The 18,673-nt window shown below is 35.1% G+C and overlaps 1 protein-coding gene across 8 annotated transcripts in view; it reads right to left on the bottom strand.

The window, feature by feature from the left end:
- PARD3B (par-3 family cell polarity regulator beta) overlaps positions 1-18,673 on the bottom strand; it is a 536,941-nt gene that overhangs the window by 182,481 nt on the left and 335,787 nt on the right. For all 8 annotated transcript variants that reach the window (XM_083842794.1, XM_083842789.1, XM_083842795.1 and 5 more), the window contains 4 exons: positions 12,957-13,127; positions 9,814-9,943; positions 3,856-3,955; positions 1,704-1,819 (listed from right to left, as the gene is read on the bottom strand). In XM_083842794.1, coding sequence (XP_083698920.1) covers positions 1,704-1,819; positions 3,856-3,955; positions 9,814-9,943; positions 12,957-13,127 — 517 coding nt within the window. The remainder of the gene's footprint in view (positions 1-1,703; positions 1,820-3,855; positions 3,956-9,813; positions 9,944-12,956; positions 13,128-18,673) is intronic.

Genomic DNA, 18,673 nt, shown 5'->3' with positions numbered 1-18,673 from the left:
ACTTTCATTTCAGAAGAGGTATTTTCAACAGTTACCATCTGCATACAACATTTTTATTATTTTTTTAGACATTAAGGACATCTACACACCCAGTCATCTACACACCTTTTTTTTTTTTTTTAACCATTATGATTCAGTAAATCGTGTAATTCTCAAAGCATCACTTGTATGTGTCAAGAGCAGTTGCAGATTGTTTATACTGCTTTGAAACTTACAATATAAATGAACAGATCTGGAGAAAAAGAAGTACAAGTTACCTGGTAGTTCAGAACATACTCAGAAGTGCATTCCCATTGCCTAATTTTACACTGCTGCTTGCAAACATTCTATCCTATTGACTTACGTGGGAACTGTAAATGAACCTTTCTAAAAATAGGCCATAAAGTTGAACAATATTTTTTCTAGTTGACTACGTAAGTTTGTATTTTGACTCAAGCTTGTAAACTCATTTCTTTGTTGAGTATGTACAGTGTTTCCATTCTGAAAAAACATATATAGCTAACACATTCTTTATCAAAAGGGTGGAACAGAACTGCAAAAGGACTCATTTCTGGTCAGTTCATGCAGTAACTTAAAAGTGAAGTTTTTTCTTCCTTAAGAACTTCTCAAAATGGATTCTTATTATTTGTTAATACAACATGTATTAATACAACGCTTTAGTTTCCTAACACTCCATCACAGAAGCACATACATTTTATGATGCATTAAAATAATATTGTAGCAATGTGACAAAAATCAATACAAAAATTAGGTCAAATTAGAACACTTCAGGAAAAAAAATACCAACAACAAAATGGTACCTTGAAACTATATAAGAAATTAAACAGTTTCCATTCATTGTCTATAAAGTCTGGTCCAACAAAACAGAAATCTGTTATTAAACACATCCTAATGATGGCCCTCAAAGTTACTCCCTCAACACTTTAACTTGAAACAGAAAGATAAAGGATGAGTGCCACAAAGAAGAATTAAAAGGCAGAAGACAAACTTACTTGGTTTCTGATTCTTTGCAGCTTAAGAATCTCATGAACTTTTCCTTGAACTACCATCAAAACATGACTCAGTTTTCAACTGCAATAACCCTTCAATCTTTCATTCACCAATGTTTTACCAGAATTGAAAGAAACATTTACTTTCTGTTTTGTCCACCCTGCAGGACTTTCTTCACAGCTTTGATGGGTAGAGGACCATAACCTTACCACACTTCAAGCACTTGTAAAGATTTTCTGCAACACTTTGATTTGTCATTGTCACGTGTGTTTGTCATTGTCAATGAAGACATATACAACTTGTCTTAGGGAAGTTAGCCTTTGTCCACTGCAGTTTTGCAATCATTTGTATTCTATACGAAAATGACTTTTGTTATTGCTATTTTGCTATATTTTTAGACACACAAAACTTGTACAACAATTCTTTCTGTTTTACAAAAGCTCCCTCTTTTCTGCAGCTAAGATTTCAATACAATGGATAGAATGTTCTTTAAGAAAAAAGGAATAAACCTTTATTCAGTTTAATAGAAATGGTATTTGCAATTAGATGCTACAGGAGACAGACCATTGTCCCCATCACTGCAGATCCTCTGCAGAACTTACTCCCTGATGTTCCCTGATGTTTGTGTTTAAGAAACAAAAGCAAGAAACAGAGATGGTGCAGATGTGCTGAGGCTAAAAAGCTGACCTGTATGTCACCCCACCCCTTCTTACCCAGATCCATGCTTTTTGAGGCTTTCAGATTAATTGATTCAGACTGCTTGGCTGGTGTCAAAGATCTGAAGTTGATGTGCTGATCTGTTAAATACATTGCTGAATTTATGATAGGGCTGCAGAAAAACAACAAAAAACAAACAAAAAACACGTAAAATATTTAGGCACCAGCTCAAATCACAAGCGATCTAATTAAAACATGCAATATATATATGTTTTTCTTCCTCCAATTGCTTGCAGCCATGCATTTTAAAACCAGTCATTGATCCTCACGTTTCATTTGTGAGACTTAGCACCTCTAGTCACTTGTTCTTCATAGCAGATGCAAATACAAATGTAAATGCTTAGTGATAATTGCTGCTTTTACACAATTCATATTTTATTTAGCAGAAGAAAGGAGGAACATACGAGTACTTGCTAGGGATTTGTGTGTACGTGTTTTGCTAGTTCCATTTAACCATTACATTTTCAAATAACGTTACAAAAAGCTGGAGAAGATGTCACCAATGTACCTCTTTCAATTCTACTTCATCCACTATCTAAAGCTGTTTTAAAAGCATATAGCTATCCATCTCTTCTGCAGATGCTGGAGGTTTTCTGGAGGCTGCCTTAATACTCTGTAGAATCCTAAGGTATCATGTGTGGTTTTTGTTTTTAATTATTTGATTTTATATCAAGTTAGGCAAATATCTAAACATTTAAAAATTCTACCTGATTGAAAATGAACATAGCTTTAATCTTTGAGGAGTCAAAACACCTCACTTAAAGGCATCAGAAAAATTCCACGTAATTTTTCAATAAGAAACAGTTTTTATTTTTTTCTCTGAAAACAAAGAGATCCAAAATTAAAAAGATTTATTTCTGAACTATACAATAACAACAGATTTTTCAGTGTCAAAACATTTCCTCCATTTTTTTTTTCTACTACAATGAATTTTCTGTGAAATCTGCATGACTTTCCACAGGAATTCAGTTTTGGAACTTACGTTCCGAATGGAACACCAATACAACACCGGGAAAAAAAAAAAGTCAAGGTGGGAGGAAAGGCCTGTAAATACATTATCATTTTAGTACATAGTTATCATTTAAGGGAATGTTTTCACTCCCAGCTTGTTGAAAAATTAACAACTGATTCTAGCAAACAACTGCAGTTGTGAATTCAGTACAAATTTCCATTAGTCTATACAGAGTTTTGTTTGTTTACCATGACATACCTACATGCCTGAAAGAGCAGAAATTATGTAGTTACTATAGTAAAATTACAGTCTGTTACTATAAAAAAGAATAATTCAAGGCATCCATAATAAAATATATATACTCTTTGACACTACTTGCAGTTGGTCATTTAAAGGCTAGTTTTTAATCACATCCATACACACCAAGCACAGAAGTATAGCTATGCTTTTAGTTGAAAAGTATACTCTCCTCATTCCATTCAAATAACATAGTCACATGACTATCACAACTGTGAACACACACAAAATGAGTGAAGTGTTCAATGCTGAATTTTCTATACTAGGTATTAAAAGTATGATAGGCTGAAATAAATGAGGTATGTTTTGATTTGTAACCAGTGCTACCTGAGAGAATTCCATACTATTAGACAAAGTAGCATTTATCAGAAAAATCTACCTAACTCATTTATAACTTGCAAAGTGTCCATTGGTAACTTTTTCACATACACTTTTCAATGTTCACACTTACTGAAACTTCATTTTCTAAGCTCGAGAACTTCTTTGGCTGACATGCTATATAAGAAGATTTGGTTTTCTACAAAGTGAATTTGGCTAGGACTTTTAAAACTTTAATAGACTTCAGGCACTGCATCTATGTATAGCATCCACTGGTATAATTTTTAATTCACTTTTTTTTCTTAAATTTGGATTATGTTTTGGAATTCTTTTTGTCTTTCTGAACACATGCAAGGTATTGCGACCCCACGTATCTTCAAGAGGAGGCATAATGCAGTTTATGAATAACCAAAATGAACAAAGCACTGAATACTAGAATAACATCAATTACATTAAAGGATCAGGTGACTGTGAATATGGTGGTAAAAATTTTACAAAATAATGAGTGATTTTAAAAATCAATTAGAACTATTATCACAATCAATTAGGGTTGTAAATATTAAGAATAGACAAAGTCCAACCTATGATTATAATCCTCGTTCAGCAAATCCTCTGTGGGATGTGGTGGCAGAGGTGGAGGGGTTTCATTTTCACCACTGCCATGATCAGACGCTGGCAACTCTGAAATTAAAAAGAAAGGGTGTCTGTGTTAAAAAAAATAAAATAAAAAGCCACAGAAACAAGTACTTAACACCAGTTCATTGATCAATGACTGGACTGGAAGGCCTTAAGCAATTCTGAAACGACTCACAAATTATTCAAATCCCTAAACTAACTAAACTAGAATTAAAATCATACCAAGCAGAAAATACATCTCTTGAGATTTCCTGAAGACCTGATTTTCAGATTTGCATATGCATAATTGAAGACAAATACAGGGAAACTTTGTGCTTATAGTGAAGTTGAGTGCAAGGCATGAATTGCTTTACTCCATTTGAGTGAATTTTCACTTTTACTGTATAACTGTATCCTCACTAATTCTAGGTTCTTGATTTCATTTCCTTTGATGGGGAGTATTTATCATCCCTCATGGACAGAAGAGAGAAGAAAAATTTCTGTTGTCTCCTGACAAGACAAGAAAGAGGGCCTTTCTGAATTACAATCCTCATTTTCCTGGTATTAAGGCAATTCCTTCCTTACCTCTAGAAAAGACATTCAGTTCACACCAGAAAATTACTTCCAACCAAGAAAAACATAAACTACTCAATTAAACCACTCAGTGGTTTGCTAAGCAACAACACTTACATACCTGAGGTATTTAATATGAGTGCTGTGCTTGCTGTAACCAGTTCATTATTGTCTTGTAAATTCACGCCTTGCAGTATAACAGGTCAGATCTTATAAGGAGTCCCTACATTTTTATAACATATAACACATCTTCGACTCTCCAAAATTTCACAGAAAAGAAGGATACTTCATTCTTAGCCTTCAGTGGCAGAAAAGTGATTTAACAATACCTACAGATTGTATTTTCATGACCTGTTTTGTTCATTGTATATGTTGCTACATTTTTTTGCACAATCCTATCTGAAAGTACTAATCTAATTTGAGAGAAAAATGGTTTAAAGGGAGGGGATCAAGTTAGACAACAACAGATTATATTTATTACATAAGCGCACTGAAGTAGTTCCTTAGAATCAAACCAGCCAAATAAAACAAACAAAACTATGCTATTAGCTCAAGGATCCTACAAACCAACAGACTCCTATTGGCTGGATAACCTGTTAAGAATCAGAATGATATGGAATAGTTCAAAACCTTTGTCAGGAAAAGTGAGAACATCATCATCAGAATAAAGGGAGTGTGAGCGGATGAGATGAAAAGTTCCAATGGGATATTAAAAAACAATGGATTGCCAGCCTGACACAGAAAACGGATATGCTACCCAACATACATGCACACTGAATAGTTGCATTTAAATTATTTTTTCTGGTTGCAATTTAAGGACAGGAAACATGAGGAATAAATGGCAAGTTCTCACAGTAAAAAGAATATTTAACAAAGGGAAACTTGAACTGTACGAGGTAATTAAATGATTTGAAAGATGAAGCAAATCAGAAGATGAAAAAATGTACCCATGTAAAATTATTCAGAATTGCCCAAAATAAGCAGACTATAAAGCTCTGCAAAAGCACTGCAGTATATTAAGCAAGTAGGAAATAAAATACAGGTGAAATTCCATGTCAGTGACTGCAAAGTGATACACATGGGAGTAGGAGAAAACTCTTGACACATATACATAGGCTATTACATTAGTGATTGCCACTCAGGAACAATACCTCAGAAGTGGGCTGGATCATTCTTTGAATATATGCTTAGGGAAGTAAAAGGCAAAGAAACATTCACAGCCTTAAGAATAAGTCCAAACACTCCATCTCATTCTGCAAGTAAATGGCATGCCTAGTTTTTAAATAACATCTGAAGTTTCATTCTTTCACTCTTGCCTTCTGAAAGAGGATGTAGTATAATTCAGAAACTTACTGAAAAGGTAGCAAGGATAGTTGGAACATGTAAAAACATTCCTACAAGGAACATGAAGTGGAAGTATTTAATTTAGAATAACAAGCAACAAAAAGGGATATAAAGGAGTCTATGAAATCATAAAAACTATGCACAAGGTGAAAAGGAATCTCATTGACCATGTCACACACAGCAACTACAAGACATCCAGTTTAACTATCAAGTAGCACATCCAGGACAAATACAAAGCAGTAGTTTTTCCTTTGCAATGAAATCATGGATCTCATTGCCATGCCAATGTTTTAGAAACCAAATTAAAAGAAAATATTAAATAAATGAACTAGAAGTCAGGGAGGTATCAAAATCACAGTGGTTTAGACAGAACTTCTGATTTAGGAAGTTCCTAAGGCACTGACGACCCAAAGCAGAAAACATACGCATGATGACACCACACCCTGCCCTGTTGTCTTACTATCTTTTCTCTGAGCAGCCTGCAATGGCCATGGTTGGAGACAGTATTGAGTATATTGTTTTATTAACTTTGATTCACAGCAACTGATACATCTCTTCACAAACACTGTTTGGTGACTGGTTACCACTGGCATTTTTCTTGCAGTAGATAAGAACATACAGAAAAACAACAGACTTCCTGAGGGAATCAGGAGTGATGACAGCAGACTCTAACTCCCAGCAAAATTAGTACACGAGCAAAAAAAAAAAAAAAAAAAAAAAGAGAGAACTTAAACTAAAAGGTAGTCAACGCCTCCATGTTCAAGACCTCAGGAAAAGATCTTACCAGATCCAAAGTGGTCTGAGGAACAGCCAAACTATTAACAAAATGCACTGAATTTTCAGATATTAAGCATTTCAGGAAAGTAACTATTTGTAAGATACATGTAATGTTCACAAACAAAATCTAAAAATTACTTTAAAATGTAAATTTTTAATTTTCTAACTTGACATTATTACATGTATGAAAACACAGATGCTTGTACAACCACAAGGACTTGATAGCCAGTGGTAGTAGAGATATTTTACGATTATTCTACTACTTAACCATATAGATGACAGCATTTCCTCTATAACCGTATATAATAAAAGGTTATAAGAAATATATAAGAACCTCTAATGAAACACATTCCAGTAATCTTTCAGCACCAGAAATGTAATGCTTCTGGCACTGAAGTATCGTTTCTCAAAGAGGCTTTCTCAGGAGAAAAAAAAAATCCACACACCCAACCACTGAAACTGCAACAGCTTGGCAGCAAATGAAGTGAGGACCTGAAGGCAGCAAGTATTATTCATGCAAAAATAGAACAAACACTGACATTTCAATATTAGATCAGTACCCCCTCCCCCTTTATTTAAATATCCACAGGCAAGACAAAATGTAATGTTTCGGCTACAACCACTTTTCCCTAGACATTAGTTTTTCTATGTATAATAAAAAAGGCTCTTAAAACAGACAACAGTATTAGCAAGCCAAGCTTCAGTGTGTTTTTGCTGAGCTTTTATATGAGTTTTATTGGTAGGAGCAGTGAGTGATACTAGAAATAATTTATTTGAAAACATTAATTAAGAAAGTGACATTTTATTAAACCTAATACAACTCGTGTCATTAAATTGTTGCATTAGATCCAGTATTACATTAAAAAGCTCTTCTACCCTTCATTATTATTTGTAATGTTGTACCAACCAGACCTCCACCTCCAAAGTCTGGTCAGTACGCCGTAAGTACACCAACAGGGGCTTGCTCTTGCCTTGCATAAGAAATTCACCATGTCTGAGATTCATTTCCTTAACGGACGTACAATCTGAAGTTCACAACTGAGTTAAATGATGGTTGGGTGTAAGTGTAGTGCTTTGCCTTTACAGATGCCTTCAAGGATTAAGGTCTTTTATAAAAAACAATGCAAAAAAAAAAAAAAGGAACCAATGACTGGAAATAAGTGACAGGCCGATATGGAAAGCAGGAAGATTAGCTCTACAATAATTAATACTATGACTTCAAAATTTGAGAAATACGTCTACAACAGGAAGGACTACTATAAGGCCAAAGTGTCTTTCACCAAAAGCATTTCAGATCAGAATATCCTACTGCAGACAACCTTTGACAACCTTTCAGCTCAAAGTTCTGTACAGTTCTCCATCAAGGCCACTACAAATTTACTCATCATATACCACACCTTTAATAGAGATCTCAATAAAATGATACTTCCAGTAGGTTCCCAGTAGCACTAGAAAAGTCTTTGTTGTTTTATAGTCCCTTGACTCCATTTACAAACTGCTCCCAGGCCATGGCTCAGAAGCCCTAGCCATGCCAAACCCCTCCTGATGATAGCCCTCAACAGCACTCCAGAGCATCCTTACTCCATCCCACACTCACTCCTCTGAGGCCATCACACTTTTTTCTCCTTTTTCCTCAGCTTTTCAAAGTAACTTTTAAATTACTAAGAAGTGTTTCTCTACCTGTTAAATTCACTTAACTTCTACTGAGGAAAATATAACCACAAATCAAGTCTACAGACCATCTTGTTCACAGTTTCCTGTTTTAAAAATTATCATTATTGACTGAAAAACTAAAAATGAGGTTGAACTCTGAATGCTCAGTATTCTGTCCATATCAATTTCTTTTTAGCTTCCACAAAAAAAAATATGCACACTGTCATATGTGCATTTACATGTTTTGCATTGCTTGACAGGTTAAGTAAGTTCTTATGCCATAAATATCACAGGCTTAAAGAAAAACTTAAGAGTATACATACGGAAATGCACTGATTGTTCCTAAAATTCTGCAAAGTTCTCAAAGTCTTTGGGCAAACCAACCTCCATCAAGTGTTAAAATAAATCTCCTGTTTGGTATAATGCTTAATTTTATTATTATTTATTATTTATTTAATATTATTATTTAACTAAATATTTAATATTTATTATATTATATACTATTATATATATTATAAATATTTAATATTATTATTTAACTAAAATGATGTTTATTGAAAACATTGATTTATGAATGTGCTATAAAGTAGTCATCCTGATTTTCAGATCACAGTTGGAGAATCCTCATTTGAAAGTACAACTCTTGCACAATTTTTTTTTAAACTTCATTTAGGTGACAGGTTACCCATTGTCATTCACTTGCATCAATCACTCCAAAGCAATTGCTTATATGTTTTTAACAAATGGCTTTAAAGGTGTTTACTATCTTGTGATCCTCTGGTAATCATTAACTATACAGGGCAGGCTAGCTCTAAAGATAATGCTATTCTCCTTTAACTACAGAATCAGTATAAACTCCAACAAGAGAAACATAATGTAGATCTAAAGAAGATCTGTTCTTACAACGTTGGAGTCTAAATCTTCAGTATCTAAACCTTGCTGAGTCAGATACAAATTGGACAGATAGTAGAGTTTGCCATCAGAAATGAAAAAAGACAGGACAATAAACAATCTTTAATGCTCTTATATGCTTACATTTGCTCTTACTTGTAGGTTTTCTTCGCACAATGTACAATTCTGCCTTTTTTAAAAATGAATTCATTAGTGTAATTACTATTTGTAAATTAAGGGAGTATTTCTAACCTTTGAACAAATTTTACCTTTTAGTCTAAAAGGAGCACGTGTACTTTATGAATTTTACAATTTGTATAAATTAATTTAGCTTATAAAGACATGGGACATAAATCTAAGCATTCAATAAAAAAATCTTTTTACTCATTAAAGATATATATAAAATAAACATTTTGACAACATATATTTTGCACTCATCATTTGTTTTTTATCCAACCTTACGTGTTGGGGCAGCGAGCTAGAAACTGTTACTTAAACTGGAATTTGTGCCAGGAATCTAATTCACAACTTCTGAGTCAGCTCTCCCACCCTCTCTGGATCTTCATGACTCAAAGTGTGCACTTAGTCTAATTAACTGCTTTTCGAGCAGCTTTGGATTTCAAGGAAAAACAAAACAAAACAAAACAAAACTTTCTTTTAGCATACAGAAAAATATGAGAGACCACCTTGTATTCTTTCCTGAGGACTGTATGTGACAAATTGCTGAAGAATAGTATCATTACGTCGGGAAACAGCTGCAAAGTTGTGACTCCCATCAAAGGCTGATTTTTTAAAAGCCCCCTGGTCCAGGCGGTCCTAAGGAAAAAACAGAACCACATGTTGTATTAAAAAAATTAAATGTTCAACAATGCAGAAGACCAGACTATGGACAGTGCAAAAACAGCATAATGTGTTCACTGTACATTGCTTACTTGCAAATGTGAAATGTAAAAGACATCTTCAAAATGACTATCTGTTGTTGCTGGTCATGAAATCAGACAATATCTAGGCACCAACAATCACTGAGTGATGCACAAAAATGAAGTGTTTTCTTTATGACCCACAACTGGCTTCATTCAAATTCTCCATCTGGGAGGGCAGCTTGTGACATTGTCAACACAAGAACATGGGCAATGCCAATGGTATTTTTCTGCCAGCCAGCTGGTTCCCTTCTCTCAGAGATCGAGTACATATGTTCCGATGATCACACACTAGAGCAGTTTTGCAAGGAAGGAGTTACACCAAACTCCCAAATGCAGGTCTTCTGGCTAGCAGCTAAACAAACTCCTGTCACACCTCTAGTCAGCTTTTTTTTTTTGAGATATCCCCCCCACCCCCCAATACGTGCCATATCGCCTAATTTATTCTCCTGAGCAGTTGTTCAAAAGAAAAAAAAAATCACAGTTTCTAAAACTGGGACAGACCCAAAAAGACATTTCTGTACTTGGTATTCAGTGAAAACTGAAAACTCACACAGAAGAACGTTATGGCTAGTTTTCAGAATAACCTTTCAAGTTTCTGTATTTTATGTCTGTTTTGCTGTTGGTTTTTGTTCATCATGCCAGCAAATGTTACACTAAGTATATAATTCCTTAAATTACATAGTCACATCTACAGAAGAAATGCATGTATCTAACCCATATCATTTAGTTGTACAATGATATAAGATGACCAATGCTTTGGCAAGTGATTGCCTGCAAACCACTGCAGAAGAAAGGTGTGCACTAAATCACTTGCAACCTGCCTTACAAGCTCCTGAATTAAAAACAAACACAAAACACAAGTCGGCAAAATATGCACCTCAGCTCAAAACACAAACCAATGTTGGGATGCTCATGGTGACAATATGGCTACAAATCTGGTCTCGGTGGACAGGCAGCACACACAACATTCTCCCCTCCCTCTTAGTGCAGCATGAGCCCTTTGAAAAAGCTTTGTACAGAAACATACACGCTGCACACTGACAATTATGTTCCTTCTCCCTACTGGAAATTCTTTAGTTTACATAAGATTTCTTATGTTGCAAGGTCCACGTTTACTACTTTCTCATGTATACTGCTAGCTAAATTAAGCCTTGCAGCAGCCAAACTACTACTACATGGAAGACTTGTACTCAGTGGGATAGGGAGCATTAAATTAACAACAACAAATCCGCTTTTCCAGCTCTTTGATAAATGACACAATCAGTATCCCAACAACTGATCAGTAACCAGCCTAATTAGAGTATTCAGCTTATAAAACATATCTGTCACGGAAGACCTCCATTAGTGTCCTGACCAATAAAAACAATAATGCATTTCTAAACGTTTCTGCTTCTACCAAGCTGAGAAGCAGTACTCAGGAAGCTGTTTTGGGGAAAGAATGGGCAACAACCCATTTCTGCTACAGTGTCCAGACTCAAATGGAATTACAATTGAACCTGAAGACTGGCCTATAAAAATTAATTTCTGTCTAAAATGAATTTGATTCAATCAAGTCCTCATCATCTGTCCTTCACAGGGTGAGTCGAGATTATTTACCTTTGTCATACGTCTGGACAACATACAAAACAATACACTTAACAATAAAAAGTAGCCTTATTAGGTCAGTCTGATTTTTGCTTGGAATTGTGTTGTAGTTTTTATTTTTATTTTTTCAAAAAAATTGGTTTTTACTAAATGAAGAAAACTTGCAAGATCATGCTTTATTTGAAGGTGAGCTATCTTCTTACATCGCAAGAATGCATAATAAATGCAACATGTACTTTTAAACTCCTCCTTATAATGTAATGCTGCCACATAAAAGGAAAGCAAATAAAAATTTTCCTATAAAATATTCTAGAATTACTAATGAATGTTTTTCATTTTTTCCTGATAAAATTGACAGAGGCCCCCCCCATGCAAAACATCCTCCCAACAAAGACCATAATGTTCAGCCAGTAATATTCTTCTAAATATAATTCTCAATCAATAATAGTAGTAAATCAGATAGATCTATTACCAGGAAAATGTTAAAAGTTAATTATACTACAAGCCTCTTGGCCCTCCCCCCCTATATTTTATCTGAATAAACTTAAAAATGGATTGTTCTCAACATTTAAAAATGTTTTGGCAATGCTTATTAAATAAAAAGCTTAAAATCATCTCTTAGAATTCTGTAATGAGATTTTTTTACAACTTTTTATACCACAATTCAATTTGTATGTATTTTTATTCTAAGGAACGCACAGATGTTGAAAACCTATTAAAATATTTACTCAAGTGTCAAAATTAAAACTGGGATGAGTAGTTAGGGCAGCCAGTATACATATATACACATCTGTATATACAAAAAGATGGAGAAAGAGCACGTATGTGCACATGCACACTTGAGAGAGAAAAAAAGTACAATCATAAACACAAAGATGGGGAGTGAATAAAAATGCTAATGAAAATGAAGAAGAGTGAAGCAAAATCCAAGTCACATTAAGAGCAGAGATTATGATAACAAATGGAATCAGAAAAATTCAAATCATCTGTATCTGAACTGTTGCCCTGAGGAGGTAACATAGTCAAAACTACACCAACTCATTAATCCTAACTAATCCTTCTTTGGATCACATTTGCTTTTGTTCTAAAACTTGTCAAAACAGCAAATTAAGATAAGAGGCAACTTTTAGCCAGGCCTCAACAGGAAGAGCAACTCGGGAGATGTCAACCAGAAGCACTGTGTGAATCCTGACTCCAGGAAAACAGGAATTCATTCTGCCAGGATGTGCTCTCTGCGACCAAGAATTTAGTGATCATCTCCTCTATGCAAAAACACCAAGACAACAAAGGCATTTATCTAACGAATACATTTATTGCTTCACCTCTGTTTGTGCCTCTAGTCTCCGAAGAACTACTAGTTGGATCCTCCCACGAATGTTCCCCTCCATGGACATGGAGCGCCTCAGTGTCTCCATGGCCTCGTGATTTGACTTGCCCAGAAGTGACTCCCCATTTACTGCAACGAGCTGATCATTTACTCGCAAACGACCATCCTACAATCAAAAACAAAGAAACAAAATTTAAAAACCAAGAATTATTAGGCAGAGGTGCTGTATACAGGAAATAAGATGCAGATTATCAGACATTGCTTTCTGAAATGTAAGAAACAAGAGACTGCATAGTACCAGGTCTTTAAAGAGAAAAATCTTTGTGCCCATTAACTGACCAAATTCTTGTTCCATTTAGTACATTTTGGAAAGAGTTCATAATGCAATTACAAATGCAGAAGTACAGGCACATGCTGCTGCTTTTCTTGCATATACAATTTATCAGTTCCAAAAAAATTAAGAAAAAAAAAAAAAGCGGGAAAAGGAGCTTTTGGTTAGTTAAAAGGACCCACACCACAGCTGTTCGTATTTGCAGTCCAATTGTGAAGGAATACTGCAGTGTATTTTACATGCATTGTTATCTGTTACTAGGGCCTGATAAGAAAATACAGCTCCAGAAATTTTTGTCTTACACTCTCACAAGAATTTATCTTGTCACAATCACCGTGCCACCGTACAGGCGGTGTTGTCATTTCAGAATGGTCACTAAGAATTAAGTATCTGTATTTCAGTTAACGCTGTTCCATGTATTTTAATATCTAAATCTGCTGCCAATAACAAAATTTGGGTTGAGCTGAATCAAATAGCCTATGCTTTGAAGAAAGTCGTTCAGTTTCATTGCCAAGGCTAACTGACATTTGTGGATGCAATAAAATTGTAGACGTTGCCACTTTGTGATTTAGGAGCCCTATTGGTATTGTCACTATAATTTGTGTTTATTTCTTTTCATAAAAGCATGTGCTGCAGACTTCTCTCTTTAACAAGAAAATAAGGTCTATTTAATTAAGAGACAATTTCTTTTAAAGCTTGTCAAATTCACAATTATCAGGTTGGCATCAGACCTCAAAGAAAAAAAAAAGAGAAAGAGACTGAAGAAATCCGATATAGAAGGGCAGTGGAGAAAGAACAGCAAAAGAAGAACTGGCATAGAAGAACATTACCGTGGTTAAAATGAATCTGATTCAATCATAGGTACATTATACACTCTGCATAAGGCACTCATCTGAATTGTTTACATTTTTCATGCATTTGAGTAATCCAAAATATATATACTTTTCAATTTCTATTTTTTCTGTCACTAAGATGTTCAATTAACTATTCTGCTATCACTGCCAAGTCTAAGGCATTTGTGCTAAAGTGAGTTACAGTAGCCGTGACAAACCCAGCTTGCTGAAGGAATATTTTTATTGGAACTCAGTATCATTAACATTACCACAGCAGAGCCTGAATAGAAAGAGGTCCTACAGAGCTGCAGAACAGGAGCACAGATCAGTATTAAAAATAAACCACAAAGAGCAAAAAGATGGAAAGACAGAATTGGAAGATGAAGTGAAGGAGGACGAATAGAAATAAAGCTTTTCTGGGAAGAGCATGGGAATGGAGAATAGGAAACAGCAATACCATTTGGAAAGGATACTGAAACCTCTCCCACTTCTCTGTTGAACGTTTCATGCCAATATAAATCTACATACAACCAAAGTCAATAGGTTAACCCCATCCTTTCTCTATATATAAAATGATGCCATCACATATGCTAAAGTTTAGGGAGAGAAGAGTTAACATGGTTGAGCAGAAAGCTTTATTACTTGCACATGTTGTAATTCCTTTGTGCTCTATCAAAATTTGCTGAAATGAATGGAGTCATTCATGGCAACAGGAGTTTGAGGAAAGAGGATTTTAATTTTTGCAAGTTTGTGTAAGACTGAAAGTTTACAGGTCCTCACGTCCTCCTGCTATGGTCCCAGAGGCTCCTGAATTACTATCCCCTTTCTGTGGATAAACACTCTTGTAAATATCTCATAAAGCTTCTTACTAAAGTATATACAAATACATGATCAAGTGCACCTTGTCATGACTACATTTGTTGACTATGTGACCATACATGAATCATTGCAGTCTCAGAAACCTCTGAATTGGTCTGGTTCTTAATTTCCCTTATAATACTTTTGTATGAAACTTTGTATTTATTTCTTTACATTTCAATAGAGTCAGTTCTTTGAACTTTTGATGCATCTCCGTTCTTTTCACTCTGTAACATGCTCCACTTAAATTCAAAATTAAACTTTTAGGATCTGTGAAAAAAGGCATACATGATTAATAAATGCTGATACACTACACTTGCAAAGCCACCTGTACAAGGCAGAACTGGAAGACAGTTGAACACTGTTTTCAAACATGCTCAGGTAGAAGGTATTTCACAGAAAACTTTTTGCTGCTTTAAAAACAAACAAAAAAACACAATCAAAACAAACCAAAAAAGCAACAAACCAACAAAAAACCCAATGTCTAAACAGTTTTCAAACAGATTTTCACATCACTAGTGTTATGGCCTGGTTTAGAAGACTGAACTGCAAGACAATCTGCTTGGCTCAAAACAAGTTAAATGTTGTTTTAACACATTTCTTCTTTCATCTCTGAAAGGTAGGTTTCTTTGTGGCTTCTAAGTAGAAAAACAACATTTGGCATTTCAGCAAAACAGTTTTCAAATGCCATCTCTGAAACTGCAAGTGAGCTACTCTAATAAAGCGTGAAGTTACTGTTCCCTAGCTTATTCAATGAGTGTGGTTTGTGTAAAGACTCACAGCAAGGGGTAAAACCTACCACCACATGGCTACCATATTCAGAGACAAGACTTCCATGCTTTTACAGTAGAGAAGGGAGATATAAAGCTATGTTCCTCATAGAGTTATATTTTTAATCAAAGCATACCTAGCTATTTCCCTTAGCACTTCAATGGCATTTCTCTCAGAAGGAATTCCTTGATAGCCTTTATTAGAATTATCCAAGTCACCATCCACTGCATACAACAAGCAATATTTACAGCAATAGCACTCAGAAGCCTGAAGGAAGTTCAAGATACACCATGTTTGATTTGAACAGATGTATATGCTGAAAACATTCTTTCTAAAAATGACTCTGCTACATTACAGCTGCAGTAGACGGCAGGAACCCAATAATCAGGAATTCATCTCAAGTGAAAAGACAAGGTGTCTCAAGATGAACAAGGCTGAAACCCCTGAAGTTGAGGGAAAGATGATGTATTTAAGGTCAATTAAACACTCAGTTTTCCTCACATGAAAGACTCTGCATAATTACATATATAAAGTACCCTGGTAACCCCTTTCTTACAGATGATGAAAACCAGACACTTCAAAAATTACAAAAGGAGGTTAAGACAGGACACAATGAGTCAATCAGCAAAAGTAACCATATCTGAATCCTTTAGGATACAGTATTAAAATACCAACTAAGAATACTAAGGCATTTTTAACTTTGTTGGGTTCTGTAGCCAGAGTAGTGAATGGGGCTTACTGTAGCAAATACGACAAGAAATGGTTGGTATTTTCTAAAATCTTTAACTAGCACACAATAAATAAATCCTAAAGTACAAAATTAAATACTTCAATTTTTCCCTTACATTTTTCACAAATCCCTTACTGAGCTTTGCAATACCAGTAATACATCAGAGCTAGACCAATCTGTTAACATTTCAAAACAAAGCAAAAAATGAAAACCAAAAAATACTAAAAATGATGGCCTCTCTTCAGAAATTCTGTTGTCTGATAACTGTAGCCATTCAAAATGGTCTGTATCTTATAAATAAATCTTCATTATAAAAAGCACAATTCAGCAAAAGAAATTTAATGTATCAAAACCCTTTATACATTTACTGACCATCTACTTCAGCAATGAAAAAAATGTGCTCATCTTCTGTGCATTATGTTTTCTTTTGAAAACAAGTGCTGGCTGTGTGGACAAAGAGACAAAGCTGCTCCCTCCCCATCATCCCCAATATCATTATATTAGCACCTAACGGTATCACAAAATCAGAAATTGATGCAGATTTTGAACTCTAAATGTAGAATTGAGAAATAACGCTTACTGAGATGAGTTTCCTCTCACTTTGATTTCCCCATATTATACTTTCCCAAGAATACTTCATACACTGAAAAGCAAATGCACATGCCTATATTCATAATACTTAATTTCTGAGACAATTACTATGAAATAACACTGGAAAATGCTCTGGACAACTACCAGCTGCAAAGAAAGGCTCTGTATTTAAAAACTTGTTACAAGAAGGCTTTTAAAAATAAGGACAAATTTAAATATTTATGCACAACTGTATGCACACTTTTTAAATTGATATAAGAAATTTTATTAATTCTTAATACCCACTGATTATGTTTTCCTCTATATAAAGGTCATTAGACGGGAGAAAGACAGCTGTTTTTTGTGCATGTGTAACAATAAACCATGATTACCCACACATTGCCAAAATGACTGTATGGTTAAAGCTAGAGCCTCAGCTACTCTCTCATTTGCTCTGGAGTCCCCACTCAGACCTATCACTAGGCAGTTCCAACTGGTGAAAAGGTTATGAGGGAGTATAGGGAATAGGTCAAAGGACTGCAGTTTATCATGAGACAAAATAATCTTCCAGTCACGGTGACCACCTTCGCCAGCTGCCCACTTACCTAAATATGGGCAAGGAAGCCCTGCTTTATTAGTTTGCAGACCCCCCTCAAGCCAAAATTAACTGGAGTAACAGTAGGAGAACAGAGAGTGGTAAACAGAGCACGTTTGAAAGAGTTGGTTTATGCATCTCTGACATGGCAATGATAGTCAGGTAGCAAAGCCACTAATGCTGCTGAGACATGGCTCCACAAGCCTTGCTAGTCAAAACAATGAGTTTGTTCAGGGTGACACAATGGCATTGCAAATGCTGTGGACTATTACTCAGGGAACACAGAGCTGGGAAAGTAAGAAGAGCAGCCTCATTTTCATGGTAAAGTGAGTTGTACTCTGCAGCAGACACACATGTAAACTGAGTTTATGTAGCTCTAATTTGGCCAATTGCACCGTAACTCAGTTCTGATATACACCAAGAAGATTAGTTTACTCACTTGTCACTTAGCCCTAAAGTCAACCACCGTGTTCTGCACTGCATGTACCAGGCTCTGTTACACTTGAGAAGACCCAAGCTTTGAAACAACTGAGAGACTAGGACAGGTAAATAATAGGAGTGGGAAAGTATTAAACATTCACATCAAAGCTAAAGCCTTGATTATTGCTATTTACCAGCTGCTGTAAATAGATGATCATGAAAGTTTTAATGCTGTGAATTGTCTTACTCAGCAGGCTAATGTCAGCAAAGGAATTTACATAAACTGAATTAAAAGGTATTTTTACAGAAAAGAGAACTGCAAGGAATTGCTGAGATAACACGAGAAAAAAATTACATTATGGATCAACAACAGCTACCTATACTAGCCCCAGAAACTAAGACTTCTTTGTTTTAAATAACTTCAAGAAAGTTACTTTTTCCAACTGTTATTTGAAAAACAAAAAACAACGCTGTCAACAGATCTCCTAAAACTTAGAAAGTACCTCAAATACTTTTAAATCAGAAATGTACAGCAGTCTTTGTACAGTCCACAGAGGGAGCAGAACACTTAATACTGTCCCTTACCAATTCAATCCACCTCAGG

Source organism: Anser anser, assembly GCF_964211835.1.
Source record: "Anser anser genome assembly, chromosome: 6".
Lineage (NCBI taxonomy): Eukaryota > Metazoa > Chordata > Aves > Anseriformes > Anatidae > Anser > Anser anser.
This window is presented reverse-complemented; position numbering and strand designations above follow the sequence as displayed.